Source organism: Heterodontus francisci, chromosome 1, assembly GCF_036365525.1.
Source record: "Heterodontus francisci isolate sHetFra1 chromosome 1, sHetFra1.hap1, whole genome shotgun sequence".
Classification (NCBI taxonomy): Eukaryota; Metazoa; Chordata; class Chondrichthyes; order Heterodontiformes; family Heterodontidae; genus Heterodontus; species Heterodontus francisci.
The window spans coordinates 25347245-25365669 of NC_090371.1; the positions used below are offsets into that span (position 1 = coordinate 25347245).

General features: G+C 43.7%; 1 protein-coding gene across 1 annotated transcript in view; it reads right to left on the bottom strand.

Annotated features, from left to right (window-relative positions):
• Positions 1-945: 945 nt before the first annotated feature.
• The window catches only part of gfra4a (GDNF family receptor alpha 4a), a 190323-nt gene continuing 172843 nt past the window's right edge, over positions 946-18425 (bottom strand). The window contains exon 8 of the mRNA XM_068028734.1: positions 946-11650. Within this exon, the coding sequence (XP_067884835.1) occupies positions 11510-11650 (141 nt within the window). The 3' untranslated portion in view covers positions 946-11509. The remainder of the gene's footprint in view (positions 11651-18425) is intronic.

The following is an 18425-nucleotide window of genomic DNA, read 5'->3' on the forward strand; positions in this document are numbered from 1 at the left end:
AAAGGTCAAGGTTCCTGCCTCTTATCACTATCCAATGATGCTTGGTAAAAAGTGCACGCATCTTGACATCAAATAAGGGCATAATTAATTCAACTGTGATGGTGCCTTGAACAAAAACCTCTATTTATTTAGTACCTTTAACATAGAAAAATATCCCAAAAGGCTTCACAGCAATTTAATGAGACAAAAATTACCAGCTAGCCAAAGATGATATTAGGCAGTGACTAAAAGCTTGGTCACAAATAAGTTTTAAGAAGGGTCTTAACAAAAGAGAGGTGGTGACGTTTTGGGAGCACTTACCAAAGTTTAGCCGAATGCACGGCTGCCAATGGTGGAGTGAAGGAAATGGTGGGTGTGGCAAAGGCCAGAGTTCTTGAAATGCAGGGTTCTGGGAGAGTGGGAGGTCTGGAGGAGTTTACAGAGATAGGGAGGAGCTGTTCATTAGCCTGCTGACATTCAATAATGAGAGTCACAAATAAAGGGTACATGTCCTTAGGATAAAGAAAGGTAGAGCTAAATAACTTTAGCTATTTAGCATGGGACAATGAGCACAGAACTTGAGGACACAATTACAAAATTCACAAACCTTGACTAAAATCAGATTATGTTATTCCCCACAAGATAATGATGTATGGAAAACAGTCTGAAAATATAGTTCACTCAGTATGGATCAATACAAGTGGGGAGAGGCAAGTGAGGTCGATGGAGATATTAGTAAATGGTGGAGTGACATGGGGATTAGGAAGTGAGGAGAGAGATCTTTGAGGTAGGGAATCATAAATGAGGTAATCGTGCATTGACTATGGGAAGAATAGGATTGATGGACAGCATGACCTTTCTCACTCCAGACTCTAGGTTCTTGTCTCTTTACGAATGATATGTGAACAAAGGACACACAAACGTCATTTGTTTACATTTTAATATGGATAATAAAAATCACTCATTACAATCAAAACAAAATTCATACATAGCTTCCTAACAACGAGGACTTGTTGCCATAACGAGAACATTAGCATGAACAAAATGGTTTTACATGGTGAGTCGGGAGTTGGGGGGGCGGGGGGGCAGTGAAGGGGAAGAGATTTGCCAGAATAGACATTATACATCACATAACTGGAAACCCAGGTTCCAAATTAGTACACTGACATTTAAAGTAAAAAGAAAAGGTACTGTGCGGAAGAAATGTAATATGTTAAATTGCAATGTTAACCCTTTCAGTTCCCCACCCCTGTATGATCATTGACAAAATCAGCCAGGAACATGATTATTAACACATACATCTGCTTGCGTCATAAAACGTGGCCACATATACCTCAGAAAATCAGCTTGTTTTTAGAAATACTTTCCGTACAGAAACATCTATAATTTTAGAAAATATGTTTGATAATGTTTCATAAACTGGAGTAATGTTGCTAGCTTGTGGTCTTTGCTGAATAAGCTGTGGTGGGTGAGTTCCCAGCAGGCACTGCTACAAGGCTGCTACATTGCTCAATGTCCCTTTCTCACTCCATCCCCTCCATTTCTGTAATATTTTTGTGGGAGTCCTTCAAGAAATAGCTCATTGTCAGCTTTGTACCAATTAACAATTGAAGGCAATCCAAGGTCTGGTCCGGAGACAGTTTTGAACTCCTTCTCTACTGCACCAATCATGTCTCCCCCTTGGTTTAGTACTAGCATTGCCACCTCTGAGTCAGGAGGTGCAGGGGGTTCAAACCTTGATCCAGACTGTTCCGGCTTTGAATTCTGAGTTGACATCAGGGGGGAATCTCTTTCCCGGTGGGTGTGAGTGGCTTTCTCTCATTTCATGGACTGTGGAAGGTGATAAAACCCTCCCACTGTGTAGGTCCAAGCACGCTATCGGTTGATGTAAAGATGGTTGCAGTCATGAAAGGAACAGTAATGTTGCAGCCGATCAGACTGTAAATCCTTTCACTACACACAATTCATCATCGTCATGCTCAACTAAGTGAAACAGCTCAATTCGATTGTTGTAAAATTATGTTTGTATTGTCAACCATTATCACTGGAAACTGGCTTAAGGCTTTTTTCACTTGGTATCTTTGAAAACAGAAGGAGGCTTCATAGCAGAAGGTCAAGGGCAGCAAACACATGGGAACACCATCACCTGCAAGTTCCCCTCCAAGCCACACACCATCCTGACTTGGAACTATATCGCCGTTCCTTCACTGTCGCTGGATGAAAATCCTGGAACTCCCTTCCTAACAGCACTATGGGTGTACCTACATCAGATGGACTGTATGGGTTAAAGAAAGTGTCTCACCACCATCTTCTAAAGGGCAATTAGGGATGGGCAATAAATCCTAGCCTTGCCAGTGATACCCACATCCCATGAATGAACTAAAATAAACTCAGGTCATTTACTTGGGCTAGCTTTGAACCTAGATTCAAAATTTGAAAGAAAGGTATCCTATCATGGGGGCGGGGGCAGGGTAGGGGTGGAGGGAGTAAGCTGTGTACTAGTTGAGGTGAGGGGTAACCCCCATTAAGCATTTCGAAGTTTACCTGTTTTGCATCCAATGTCAGGATGAAGTGCTTCCAGATTAGGTCCAGTATGACCTGAATAAAACATAGAACCCCCTCTACTTTGCTTCAGCAAAGGGTGATAAGTTAGTCCTGGGCCATATCACAAAATGGCCAATATCGAATCAGCAGACTGTTTTACACATCATCCGATTTACTTTATCATTGACACTAAACCAACTGCCGATTTGTTACTGACAATTTTGAGATACCGCCCAGGAGGTATTTTTACCCCAATATCTCTCAATCCCAACCTCTGAAGAGCACCTGTGTGATGTTTACATGTGCACAGCAGTCATTCCTGCCTCTTGATCGTTGCGGGCAGTTTGGTGCTGTAAACTCATACCCACAAGTCATTAGGTTGTGACTGTCCAAAACTCATTCCACTCAAGACTCTTACATATCCTGGAAAGAACAGACTTTCACCCCATCAGCCTCAGTGGATTCAAGCCCATGTCATCCAGCTAAAAGAACTGGCTCTAAGAAAAGAGAATTTGTGACACGGTGAGCCACTCGTTTTCCTTTTCTTTTCAAAACCTTCAACGGACCACAGGTCAAATTAGTATAAATGCAAATCTAGATATAAAACGAACAACACTCCAACCACAAAGAATTAGCCACATAATTTCTGTAAAAATACAACCTTGAAAACTGGAACCTAGGGTCCGTGAGGATGTATGTGTTTGTTTGTGGTGGGGATTATTCAACTGATACATCCCATTCGTCACAGAGAAATTGATGACTCATTCAGGTTACATCCTACACTAAAATAGCCTTCAGTGCAAAAGATCAATTATTCCAAGAAATACTATTCTTCAGTTGCTTCAGCAACACTGGGCTTTGGGTTGGAGCTTTGTTACTGCAATGGAGATCTTCATTTCCTGCGTTTATGGGTGCTGAAATTATGCTCTTTCACTTTGCATGACAGTAGGGCAGGGAGTTCATAATTGTAGCAGCAGAGCCATGTTTTACTTGTTCAAGGTGGGAGAGTGCTTTGACTAAAGAAAAGCTGGTTGTGAAATTCTGAGGGAATTCTTAGAATATGAATAGCATAGAAGGAGGCCATTCAGCCAATCATGCCTGTGCTGTTTTTTAGACAGAGCTATCCAATTCGTCCCACTCCCCTGTTCCGTTCCCACAGCCCTGCATTTTTTTCCCCTTTTCAAGTGTTTATCCAATTCCCCTTTGAAAGTTATTAATGAATCTGTTTTTCAGGCAGTGCGTTCCAGATCATAACAAGTCACTGTGTAAATTCTTTTCCTCATGTTGCTTTTGGTTCTTTTGCTAATTACCTTAAATATGTATCCCCTGGATACCAATCCTCCTCCCAATCCCATAAATCCAACGAGAGATCAGAGGAAACATAGCTTTACCCCTAGTTTTATGCTGTTTTTTTGGTTCCCCTCCAGAGTTACAAGAGGAGACAGGAAGAACCCCTGTAGAATTTCAGGGTCAAAATCTTTTTTGTTGGTTAATTGACTCCTGGAATGTAGGTTTTCTTGCTGCATATACCATGAACTCATATATAACATAATAGTTTCCATATGTAGACATTACCACATGTAACATCATATATGAGTCTTGGGGCTATCAATGCAAATGATGTAGATCATAGAAAAATAATTACATTATGTATTACAACAGATTACTCCCATGCTCACTATGTTTAGTTTGAAGTTCTGTGTGCAATGTCTATGTAATGTTGATTTATGTTCTCCTAGTCACTGTATTTCCCATTTACAGTGCAGTAATATTTTAACATTTGTTTAATAATTTAACCTGAATCAGCTATTTGAATTTCCATATAATTTTATCTGCTCTTTGCAGTTTGACTGAAGTGGGCCTCACTTGATGGTCACCTGGTCCTTTATGAGATAGTTTTGGGATCGTGACCGTTGCAAGATGATATGAGCTTTGGCAGGGCCACATTCTGAAAAAGGATTTCCATCATCAATTGCCTTCAGTTACTTTTCTTTTTTAACACGTTATCAGTAGTTTTTTTAGTTCTCCTGGGGTGGGGGGGAGGAGTAGCACAAAACAGGGTGAATGCAGATCGGTAGTCTGTTTTACACCATGCCCATTTTCTTTCACATTGAAGTCAATCGAGTGTCTTTTTTAAAAATTTACTGGCATTTATTGCCCATCCCTAGTTAGCCTTGAGAAGGTGGTTGTGAGCTGCTTTCTCGACAACTGAGTGGCTTCTTAGGTCATTTCAGAGTACAGTTAAGAGTCAACCACATTGCTGCAGGTCTGGAGTTGCATATAGATCAGACCAGGTAAGGATGGCAGATTTCCTTCCCGAAAGGACATTAGTGAACCAGATGGGTTATTATGGCAAAATACTGAGACTAACCTTTTATTCCAGCTTTTATTTAATTAGCTGAATTTAAATTCCCGAGCGGGCAAGGTGAGATTTGAGCTCCTGCCTCTGGATTACTAGTCCAGTAACAAAACCATTATGCTATCCCTCCTGTTTTAGTGTGCATGGGTAAAACAGGCTGCTGATTTGCTATCAGCCCATTTTACACTACTGTCATTGAACAATTTCATCCCTTCTGAGTTGCCAATGAGCTCAATGTGTCACATATCCAGTTTAAATATATCATGTTAGGTACCACCACCAAAGACCAACTCGGAGATGATAAAGCTGCATCACCAGTGATCCTGTCCCCAAGGCTTAGAACCAAGGCTGGCTAGCTATTTGACCAAAGGGTACTTTTTAGAGCAAAGGCTCCTTTTTTTCAGGTGCTCATGTTTCAACTCTGCCTCTCACTGCTTTTCAAAGAAGAGGCCAATTGCCAGCAACCACCCACAGCCAGTCCGTTCAGTGATGCAGGCTACAAATACCGAAGCATTCTGCTTTGGGTCCAGTTAGCGTCAGACTGAATGGGTTCACTGGATTGTTGAAGGTACATGGTTGTGAGCAAGTTGTTGCCCATTACATCAGCTTTCCATTGTAGGGGCACTTTCCCAACAGCTCAGGGAAGTACTTAGTTACTTTATGCTATTGAGAAAACAATTTTGTCAATTTCCTCATTTAGAGCTCACTCCATAATCTTCCTACATCGCACATCAGCAAGTCCTCAGCCCTACATCTCAGATGGGACTTTCCATTCTTTTGTGTCTTCCACTCTGTCTCCTCCAATATCATAATCCTGTACTCTGGAATTCTTTTCCTAAACTACACTGCCTTACGACATCTCTCCCCACTTTCAAATGCAATCTCAAAGCCTACCTATTGGAGCATGCCATCCGTCATCTCCACAAGTCATCTCCTTATTCCTCAGTTTTTTAAAATTCATTTGGGTCATTTATTGCCCATCCCTAATTGCCCTTGAGAAGGTGGTTGTAAGCTGCCTTCTTGAACCACTGCAGTCCATGTGGGGTAGGTATACCAACAGTGCTGTTAGGAAGGGAGTTACAGGATTTTGACCCAGCGACAGTGAAGGAATGCTGATATAATTCCAAGTCAGGATGGTGTGTGTCTTGGAGGGGAACTTGCAGGTGGTTGTGTTCCCATGCATATGCTGCCCTTGTCCTTCCAGGTGGTACAGGTCAAGGGTTTGGAAGGTGCTGTCGAAGGAGCCTTGCTGTGTGGCTGCAGTGCATCTTGTATATGGTACACACTGCCGCGTCAGTGGTGGAGGGAGTGAATGTTGAAGGTGGTGGATGGGGTGCCAATCAAGTGGGCTGCTTTGTCCTGGATGGTGTCGAGCTTCCTGAATGTTGTTGGAGCTGCACCCATCCAGGCAAGTGGAGAGTATTCCATCACATTTCTGATTTGTGCCTTGTAGATGGTGGACCGGCACTGAGGAGACAGGAGGTCCATTATGCACTGCAGAATTACCTGCTGCTGACCTGTTCTTGTAGCCACAGCATTTATGTGGCTAGTTCAGTTCAGTTTCTGGTCAATGGTAACCCCCAGGATGTTGATAGTGGGGGATTCAGTGATGGTAATGCCATTGAAAATCAAAGGCAGATGGTTAGATTCTCTCTTGTTTGAGATGGTCATTGCCTGGCACTTGTGTGGCACGGATGTTACTTGCCACTTTTCAGCCCAAGCCTGGATGTTATCCAGGTCTTGCTGCATATGGCCATGGGCTGCCTCGGTGTCTGAGCAATCGCCAATGGTGCGGAACATTGTGCAATCATCAGCGAACATCCCCACTTCTAACCTTATGTTGGAGGGAAGGTCATTGATGAAGCAGCTGAAGATGGTTGGGCCTAGGACACTACCCTGAGGAACTCCTGCAGTGATGTCCTGGAGCTGAGATGATTGACCTCCAACAATCACAACCATCTTCCTTAGTGCTAGGTATGACTCCAACCACTGGAGAGTTTTCCCCGATTCCCATTTACTCCAGTTTTGCAAGGGCTCCTTGATGCCATACTCGGTCAAATGCTGCCTTGATGTCAAGGGCAGTCACTCTCACCTCACCTCTTGAGTTCAGCTCTTTTGTCCATGCTTGAACCAAGGTCGTAATGAGGTCAGCAGCTGAGTGGCCCCGGTGGAACCCAAACTGAGCATCACTGAGCAGGTTATTGCTGAGCAAGTGCTGTATGATAGCACTGTCAACAACTCGTTCCATCACTTTGCTGACGATCGGGAGTAGACTGATAGGATGGTAATTGGTCGGGTCAGATTTGTCCTGCTTTTTGTTTACAGGACATACCTGGGCAATTTTCCACATTGCAGGGTAGATGCCAGTGTTGTAGATGTACTGGAACAGCTTGGCTAGGGGCACGGCAAGTTCTGGAGCACAAGTCTTCAGTACTATTGCCAGAATATTGTCAGGGCCCATAGCATTTGCATTATTCAGTGCCTTTAGCTCCTTCTTGATGTCACGTGGAGTGAATCAGATTAGCTGAAGACTGGCATCTGTAATGCTGGGACCTCAGGAGGAGGCTGAGATGGATCATCCACTCGGCACTTCTGGCTGAAGCTGGATGCAAATGCTTCAGCTTTGTCTTTTGCACTGATGTGCTGGGCTCCCCCATTGTTGAAGATGGGGATATTTGCAGAGCCTCCTTCTCTTGTCGGTTGTTTAATTGTCCACTACTATTCATGACTGGATGTACCCCTTCCTGAAGAACACTGGGATGTTTCACCACTTTACAAGGCGCTATGTGAATGTAATTTTTTGCTGACAGTTGCTAAAGTTTGTTCCCCCATAAGGTCCCAATCTTAAACTCTGAAATCTGTACAAACATCCCAGGAAGAATTAGGGCTCAAGATGGCTGCTCCTATTCATCATCACTTTGAGATGATGATTTGGGGACTGGCTATCAAGGAGTAGAAAGTGGTTCCATAATACAAGGCACTGCCATTCCATTTTATTCCTTTATGCTGATTTCCAGTGCGGGTAGCAGATTGTTATGCTTCTGCACTGTGCAAGGTTCAATGTTTATCTCTCCTTCAATGACTGACATTATAGGGTTATACAGTACAGTCCCCGAGATTCAGTACAAGGATCACTGCTGTTGTTGTCCTTGAGAAGGTGGTGGTGGGTCTTAACTGCTGCAGTCCATTTGGTGAAGGTACTCCCATAATACTGGTAGGTAAGGAGTTCCAAGATTTTGACCCAGGATTCAGAGTTTATTAAATTGGCCCAAAACACACAGGTTAACCATTAGCAGAAGTGTACTACACTGTTAACAATCTTTATTTTAAGAAAATAGATTCAGGCCAAACCTTTGGGATCATTTCCGAGGAAGGGTCACTGACTTGAAACGTTAACTCTGCTTCTCTCTCCACAGATGCTGCCAGACCTGCTGAGTATTTCCAGCATTTCTTGTTTTTATTTCTTTGGGATCATTTATTTTGGGGACAAGGGTGAAAGCAACCCAATACAAGGTAAAAAAAAATCAAGAGGAGGCTCCTCTGATGGCTAGGTGGGTCACATTGGCGTAGATGTGGACCAGAAAGGCCACAGGATTGATGCCAAGCCCTGTTGTGATTTAAGCCAGAGCAGCGGTAAAGAATTTACATTTATGTAGCCTTTCACAACCTCAGGGCATCCCAAAGCACTTCACATCTAATTAAGTTGTTTTGAAGTGTAGTCACTGTTGGAATATAGGAAATGTAACAACCACATAAGGTCCCACAAACAGCAATGAGACAATGACCAGATAAGTCAGGGAGTCATTCTGCAGTCTACAAAGAGTCGGCCTAGAGATGCTGAGAAAAAGAAAGGAGCCACAAGATTTGTTAAACCATAGTTTAGTACAGTAGTTGCAAACTATTCATTTCATTTTAACGTTTGAAGTGTATGCTTAATAACTATTGTGAAAGTAGATCCTGTGTGCCTGCTACTATTCACTTGTTCCTCAATTTGTTTTGTACTTAAAACTGAAATCAAAGTCTACTGCACACTTATTTTATCATTTGAAGAAAAAAAAAAGGGTTGTATGATTAAATAAACTGGAGCGGGGTTCTCTGTCCGATTCCTGGACACTACAAATTTCCCCAGATATCTAGGGAAGTGAAAACACTCTCTTTGGGAAATATGAAGTTGGGGCTCATCCATTGGCATTGTCCAAGACAATAAAAATCACAAAACAACAACTTGCATTTATATAGTGCCTTTAAAATAGTAAAACATCCAAAGGTGCTTCACAGGAGTGTTATCAGCCAAAATTTAACACTAAGCCATAAAAGGAGATATTAGCTTGGTCAAAGAGGTGGGCTTTGAGGAGCATGTTAAAGGACAGAAAGGTAGGGAAGGATATGGAGAGAATTACAGAGCTCAGAGACTAGACAGCTGAAGGCACACCATCAATGCTGAGCACAGAAGAGGCTGGAATTAGAGGAGCACAGAGTTCTCAAGATTGCAGGTAGTTTCAGAGCCAAGGAGGGGAACGGTCATGGACAGATTATAACAAATGGATGACAATTTTAAACAAATAAAAACAGAAAGTGCTGGAAATACTCAGCAGGTCAGGCAGGAACTGTGGCGAGAGAAACAGAGTTAATGTTTCAGGTCTGCGACCTTTCATAGTTCAAATGCTGCCTGACCTGCTGAGTATATCCAGCGCTTTCTGTTTTTATTTCAAATTTCCAGCATCTGCAGTATTTTGCTTTTATGTTAGATGATAATTTTAAATTTGAGGCATTGCTGGGCTGGAGAGTCGATGTAGGTCAGCAAGCACAGTCTAGAGTATCAAACAATCCAGAGAAAAGATACCTAAAAAAATGAAAGTATTGGGGTGACATTAAATATGATCTTGCATCAAATGGCATGAATCCTCCTTTTATGTCACTTCAGAGAAAATACAGGGTCTTTACAGCTAAGCTTTCATATTTGGGGTGCATAAACACGAGGGGCTTCAAGGAGATCTATGAGATTCGTACAATTTCTGTTCAACTTGAGCTGGGCTGTGAACGAATGTTCTAAAGAATTCTGCATTAAAAAAATATTATTAGGACATAATGTCTGACAAGTATCAGTCATGGCTCAGTGTGTAGCACTCTTGCCTCAGAAAGCACTGAGTTCAAATCTCACTTCAGAAACTGGAGCACAAAAAATCCAGGCTAACACTCCAGTGCAGTACTGAGCGAGAGCTGCAGTTTTTTGGATGAGACGTTATCCGGAGGCGCCAAGTGCCCTCTCAGATAGACATAAAAGATCACACCACACTATTTCAAAGAGCAGGGGAGTTATCCTTGGTGTCCTGGCCAATATTTATCCCTCAGTAATACATTACTTAAGGAAATATTACTGCATTGCTGTTCATGGGAGCTTGCTGTGCAAAAATTGGGCTCTGTATTTCCTGTATTGTAACAGCGACTACACTTCAAAATTACTTAATTGGTTGTAAAGTGCTTTGGGACATCCCAAGGTTGTGAAAGGCACTATATAAAATGCAAGCTATTCTTTCCTGCTGAATCTAATAAAAATGTCTAAAACTTATAGCACCATTTTTCTTTGGGTAGGTGACACTGTCTTTCAGATGTGAGTACATGGGAGGGGTGGGTTGGGGCTTCCTGAGGATGTGTGTGAATGTTTGCAGAGTCCCCAAGTGTGTACCAATACTGACTAGAGTCCCCCACTTTTAAATAGTCTGAAAGACACGATATTGGAAATTAGTTCAATTTCCCATTGTTTCTCTGTGGTAATGAGAATTAGCTGTTAACCCTTAATAGTGGAATGGCAATTCGTGAAAATAATTCTTCCAATCTTCTTTAATTCAACAGTTCCTTCATCTCTGGCCAGGATAATCAGGCTTTAAATTCATAGCCTATACTTTACATTTATAGATGATGCATCATTGGAGCTCAAACCTTGAATATCATAAAATGGGTACTGAAGATTATAAATTTTAAATTGTATTTAATTAATTATAGTGAATTAAGTACCTTTGAAAACTATTTGAAAGGAAACAAAAAGCTTTGGGATGTCCAGCTGGGGCCACAGGTTTCCCCACACAGGCAGGTGAAGTTAGACTAAACTTTAAATTTCTTAGCTGATGCTTTTTTAAAATATCCTTACGTTCAGAATGCGGTGTGATGAGTTGTTGAAATTTCTCCAAGACTCATCGTTGCTATTGTCGGGGTTTTCTTTTTGTTGACAATAACTGAGCAGGAGAAAGTTACCAACTGATACGAGATGCCAAGCTCTCCTTTAGGAGGAAGTGTCCATCGCAAAATGGCTTCCCCAGCAGAAGCGTACATCGCGAAATGATTTCCCCGGTTGAAGAATGCGTCGCAAAATGGCTTCCCCGGCAGAAGCGTTTCCGGTATGGTATTGAATTTTCATTGTCAGTTGGCTGTTTACAATCTTCATCCATTTGTTTTTAAATGGCATTTTGACAGCACTGTACAAAACCTCTTGTGTCTCTTATGTAAAATCCTTCTCGGCTTGGAGGGAGGTGAATGAAGTAGTATATATTGTGTGTGTGTATATAGAGAGGTGATGGGGATCCTTCCTGCCTGCTGGCCGTCTCGCCCAGTCTCAAGTGTCTGAATTGTTCACATTATAAAGTGAAGGTGGAGCACGGTGAGTAGTAGGCCCCAGACCAGCTCTGCTTGGCTGTGCACAGCTGCCGCCAGGCCCAAGGCCTCTGAGGCCGAGCGTGTCGATTCTCTCCACAGCGGCCTCTCGTCAGCAACCTGCAAGAGGAGACCAGAAGGACAGGTCATTCATGCAGCACAGAAAGAGGCTATTTATCCAACATAATTCTTATCCAATTAGTTCCACTTTCCCCACAACTCTGCACGTGTTTTCCTTTCCAAATATGTATCCAGCTCCCTTTTGAAAGTTGGCCATGCAGATGCCTGTCAGTCTCGCTAGACCATGTATCTCTTTGTCTATCTAACCACTTGTAATATCAAATATTTATCTATTTACTTATCTATCTAACCAGCCATCATCTGCCTTTACCTTTCTGTTTATCTATCAATCTCTCATCGTGTCTTTCAATGTCTAAAAATAAAACAAGCATTTCCCATCTGTCCATGTGTTGTACTTTCTTGTACTACCTGTCTATGGCCATATCTATCTGTCATAGAATGACAGTACAGAAAGAGGCCTTTCAGCCCATCATGCCTGTGCCAACCCTTTGAAAGAGCTATCTAATTAATCCCACGCCCCTGATCTTGCCCATAGCCACGTAAGATTTTTCCCTTCAACTAAATCTTCCCTGAACTACTTCTGCTCTGAGAACAATTCCAGCTTCTCCAATCTCTCTACGTAACTGAAGAAATGTATGAAGGCAATGTGTGAACTGGACATTTATGTTTACTGCAAGGGTACTCTGGAATACACCACAAAAGGTGGAATCCAGAGGATATAAATGGAAAATGATTGAGAAGTAAATTTAAACTGACTGTAGGAAAATTGTTACACATGACTATGGAAGAGGACAATCTGCAATCAAGGCTAGAGCAGGACTCAGGCACTGGACATAAGAATGTATCTGTAGAAACACCAGTGTACAACAGGAAAAATGTTACACCATACACTTATCTAAGATAGATTCTCCTGAATGCCTTAGTTACTCCTTCAGGGAAGTCTCGTGACTTATCACAAAATGGTTATTGTGTCTTCTGCAACATGTGAGCACATTTTTAGCACAAAGGTTCCCAGTTAACCTTTTTACTTTTCTCAGAATAAGTAATATCAATCTGAGAACTCTGGGGTGGCACAAATAAAGGGAAACAAGTGCTTTCTTCCATCCTTCCTCTCCTGGAAGTGCAACTACTGGTGACCAGAAACTCCAGTACTGGTACTAATGGCCATTCTCCATAGGAGAGACCAGAAAGTGAGCGTTGACAGGCTATTTGGCCCCGAGGGGCAGCATCACAGCTAGGTCCACCATTTTTCCTGTCTGACATTCCCACTTCCCAGCAAAGGTTGATCTGTGACCAGTTACACTCCTGCTGTTAGCAGCACGGATCAGATAACTGAAGCTGGGTATCCTTCCTGATATTCACATCTCAGTAAAACACTGGAATAGTGAAGTTAATCACTGAGCCATCAGAGGAAGATTTTAGTAGGACAGAATTAAATATGTATCCAGAGCTTACAGAAAATCAAAATTCTGGAAATTTGAAAGAGAAACAGAACTGGCTTGTAACGTGCAAATGGTCTTTTCTATTTCAGGCGCAGACTTATCTGTTGTAATTGGTAAATAGCGCTAGCTGATCTATTTAAATGATTGCCCAATTTAAAAGTTTACGATTTAAGTGGTGGGAACTGTATGCACGCTCTTAGAAATTTTGAAATGAAAACATACCACCAAATTGTACAATCTGTCCTAATATAAAAATAACTTTGCAAGCTAACTAATTTGTAGTATTTTCTAGGCAGCGTCCAAAGCAGTGAGTTTCATACAGTTTATCCTGCTTGGAACTTTCAAACCCATTGTCACTGTCTTTCATAAGGTCTCCTTCGACTTGATTGATAAACAGTATACCTTACTGTTTTCCATAGCTTCTTACTACAGTCTGTGGCCTCAATTTCTTTCTTTTTCTTTTCTTTTGGGCCTCCTTATCTCGAGAGACAATGGATACGCGCCTGGAGGTGGTCAGTGGTTTGTGAAGCAGCGCCTGGAGTGGCTATAAAGGCCAATTCTGGAGTGACAGGCTCTTCCACAGGTGCTGCAGAGAAATTTGTTTGTCGGGGCTGTTGCACAGTTGGCTCTCCCCTTGCGCCTCTGTCTTTTTTCCTGCCAACTACTAAGTCTCTTCGACTCGCCACAATTTAGCCCTGTCTTTATGGCTGCCCGCCAGCTCTGGCGAATGCTGGCAACTGACTCCCACGACTTGTGATCAATGTCACACGATTTCATGTCGCGTTTGCAGACGTCTTTATAACGGAGACATGGACGGCCGGTGGGTCTGATACCAGTGGCGAGCTCGCTGTACAATGTGTCTTTGGGGATCCTGCCATCTTCCATGCGGCTCACATGGCCAAGCCATCTCAAGCGCCGCTGACTCAGTAGTGTGTATAAGCTGGGGGTGTTGGCCGCTTCAAGGACTTCTGTGTTGGAGATATAGTCCTGCCACCTGATGCCAAGTATTCTCCGAAGGCAGCGAAGATGGAATGAATTGAGACGTCGCTCTTGGCTGGCATACGTTGTCCAGGCCTCGCTGCCGTAGAGCAAGGTACTGAGGACACAGGCCTGATACACTCGGACTTTTGTGTTCCGTGTCAGTGCGCCATTTTCCCACACTCTCTTGGCCAGTCTGGACATAGCAGTGGAAGCCTTACCCATGCGCTTGTTGATTTCTGCATCTAGAGACAGGTTACTGGTGATAGTTGAGCCTAGGTAGGTGAACTCTTGAACCACTTCCAGAGCGTGGTCGCCAATATTGATGGATGGAGCATTTCTGACATCCTGCCCCATGATGTTCGTTTTCTTGAGGCTGATGGTTAGGCCAAATTCATTGCAGGCAGACGCAAACCTGTCGATGAGACTCTGCAGGCATTCTTCAGTGTGAGATGTTAAAGCAGCATCGTCAGCAAAGAGGAGTTCTCTGATGAGGACTTTCCGTACTTTGGACTTCGCTCTTAGACGGGCAAGGTTGAACAACCTGCCCCCTGATCTTGTGTGGAGGAAAATTCCTTCTTCAGAGGATTTGAACGCATGTGAAAGCAGCAGGGAGAAGAAAATCCCAAAAAGTGTGGGTGCGAGAACACAGCCCTGTTTCACACCACTCAGGATAGGAAAGGGCTCTGATGAGGAGCCACCATGTTGAATTGTGCCTTTCATATTGTCATGGAATGAGGTGATGATACTTAGTAGCTTTGGTGGACATCCGATCTTTTCTAGTAGTCTGAAGAGACCACGTCTGCTGACGAGGTCAAAGGCTTTGGTGAGATCAATGAAAGCAATGTAGAGGGGCATCTGTTGTTCACGGCATTTCTCCTGTATCTGACGAAGGGAGAACAGCATGTCAATAGTCGATCTCTCTGCACGAAAGCCACACTGTGCCTCAGGGTAGACGCGCTCGGCCAGCTTCTGGAGCCTGTTCAGAGCGACTCGAGCAAAGACTTTCCCCACTATGCTGAGCAGGGAGATTCCACGGTAGTTGTTGCAGTCACCGCGGTCACCTTTGTTTTTATAGAGGGTGATGATGTTGGCATCGCGCATGTCCTGGGGTACTGCTCCCTCGTCCCAGCACAGGCATAGCAGTTCATGTAGTGCTGAGAGTATAGCAGGCTTGGCACTCTTGATTATTTCAGGGGTAATGCTGTCCTTCCCAGGGGCTTTTCCGCTGGCTAGGGAATCAATGGCATCACTGAGTTCCGATTTGGTTGGCTGTATGTCCAGCTCATCCATGACTGGTAGAGGCTGGGCTGCATTGAGGGCAGTCTCAGTGACAGCATTCTCCCTGGAGTACAGTTCTAGGTAGTGCTCAACCCAGCGGTCCATCTGTTTGCGTTGGTCAGTGATTATGTCCCCCGATTTAGATTTGAGGGGGGTGATCTTCTTGATGGTTGGCCCAAGAGCTCTCTTCATGCCATCTATGGCCTCAATTTATTTCTCAGTGATAAGCATAGACAGGCTGTGACTGCAGCAAATTAGTGATCTAATCAGAGTCTGCCTCTGTTCTTCCATTTCCTATTCACTTTAATAGAATGTGGACAAATCCCATTTTAAACACACTTTCTGTTGGATACCCAAAACTTTCACTTTGGGTTTCAGCTCTAATATTGATGCCCTGAGGGGCCAGATTCCTTCCTTTACTATGTGCTGCCAGATCTCCTTTTGAATGGTCAAGTTAAACCGTTCCTGTGATCTATTTGTTTCCAATTCTCCTTTGGATTTAATGTACTATTAGAATACAGAATATCATTACCAACTGGGTACAATAGTGTAGTGGTTATATTACTGGACTAGTAATGCAGAAGCCTGGACTAATAATCCAGGGAATGTGAGTTTTTTTTCTCATCATGGCAGTTTGAGAATTTGAACTCCGTTTTTTAAAAAGTCTGGAAATAAAAAGCTGGAATCAGTAAAAGTGCCCATGAAGCTTGCTGGGTTATCAAAAACGTTCACTGTTTTTATGATAACCCAGCAAGCTTCATGGCCACTTTTACTGATACCAGCTTTTTATTTCAAGACTTTTTAAAAAACAAGAGTTCAAATTTCCTTTAGGACAGGAAACCAATCTTTACTTGTTCTGACCTTAATGTGACTGGTTCCACACCAATGTGGTTGACTCTTGACTGTTCTCTGAAGTAGCCATGCAAGCCACTCCGTTGTGTCAAATCACTAACAGTTTACCTTTTTTTTCCAAAAATATACTTTATTCATAAAAATCTGTCAAAAAAAAATTACAAAACAGTTCAAATTTAATATTTTATAACATGCAATAGAGATCAGATTTCTTCGATACAGAACGTGAGTTTCCTCACGACTCTTGCCATTCCATTTTAATAATAAACATTTGCATTACACAGCAAAAACATATTTTGGTGCATACAGCCTGTGGGGTTCCACACGGGTTCCAGCCCCTCGGTTAACTATGGCGGGAGGACCTTACACAGTTGCCTTTCCCCATTGAGCCTTTGTAGCGACTGCCCCTAGCTTTAGTGCGTCCCTCAGCACATAGTCCTGGACCTTGGAATGTGCCAGTCTGCAACACTGGTCGTGCACTGGAAGACCAGCAAGTTTTGGGCAGACCAAAGAGCGTCTTTCACTGAGTTGATGGTCCTGCAGCAGCAGTTGATGTTTATCTCGGTGTACGTCCCTGGGAACAGCCCATAGAGCACAGACTCCTGTGTTACAGAGCTGCTTGGGATGAACCTTGACAAAAACCACTGCATCTCTTTCCACACCTGCTTTGAAAAGACACATTCCAGCAGGAGGTGGGCAACAGTCTCTTCCCCACCACAGCCACCTCGAGGGCAGCGTGTGGAGGCGGTGAGACTCCGGGCATGCAGGAAGGATCTGAAGGGGAGGGCCCTTCTCACCATCAGCCAAGCTACGTCTTGGTGCTTGTTTGAAAGTTCTGGGGATGAGGCATTCTGTCAAATGACTTTGGCAGTCTGCTCGGGGAACCATCCGACAGGATCCACCATCTCCTTTTCCTGTAAGGCCCTGAGGACATTCCGTGCAGACCACTGCCTGATGGATTGGTGGTCAAAGCTGTTTTTCTGCACAAACTCTTCCATGAAGGATAGGTGGTACGGCATGGTCCAACTGAATGGAGCGTTCCGCGGCAATGTGACCAGACCCATCTTTCGCAGCACCGGAGACAGATAGAACCTCAGCACATAGTGACACTTGGTGTTTGCATACGGGGGTTCTACACACAGCTTTATGCAGCCGCACACGAAGGTGGTCATCAGGATGAGGGCGACGTTGGGTACGTCTTTTCCCCCTTTATCCAGAGGTTTGAACATCATGTCTCTGCGGACACAGTCCATTTTGGATCTCCAGATAAAGCAGAAGATGGCTCAGGTGACCGCCACGGCGCAGGAGTGGGGTATGGGCCAGATCTGCACCACGTACAGTAACAATGTGAGCGCCTTGCACCTGATGACCAGGTTCTTACCCAGGTTTTTAATGGAGAGAGAACGCTGCTACCACATGCCCAGTTTCTGTTTTACCATGGCTATTTGCTCCTTCCAGTTTTTGGCGTACACCCCGGCCCCTCCAAACCATATCCCCAGCACCTTCAAGTAGTCTGACCTGATGGTGAAGGGGACAAAAGATCGGTCAGCCCAGTTCCCAAAGAACATGGCCTCGCTCTTGCCACGATTTACTTTGGCTCCCGAGACCAGTTCGAACTGATGTCTTCCATGTACAGGGAGGCTTTGTCCTGAGTGCCTCCGCTGCCTGGGATTGTCACCTGTCTTATGCCTGCATCCTTCCTAATGGACTCAGCAAAAGGGTTCAATACAGCAAGCATACAAGACAGGGGAGAGAGGACAGCCCTGTTTGACTCCAGATTTGGTCAAGAAGCTTTCTGATTCCCACCCATTTATTAAGACCAAACTACTGATGTTTGTGTAGAGCAGTTGGATCCAATTGCGAATTCCCTCCCCAAACCCCATTTTGGAGAGCACGCCCATCATGTATGTGTACGATATCCTGTCAAAAGCCTTCTCCTGGTCCAAGCTGATGAGGCAGGTGTTCACCACTCTATCCCGTACATAGCCGATCGTATCTCTGAGTAGCGCGAGGCTATCGGAGATCTTCCTGCCAGGTACAGTATAGGTCTGATCAGGGTGAATCACTAACTCCAGAGCAGACTTGGCCTGACTGGCGACGACCTTGGACAGAATTTTGTAGTCTACATTAAGCAATGAGATGGGCCACCAATTTCTGATTTCCTCCCTCTCCCCCTTCCACTTGTAGATGAGGGTGATGATGCCTTTCCTCATGGATTCAGACATGCTACCGGCCAGAAGCATACTTTCGTACACTCCTAG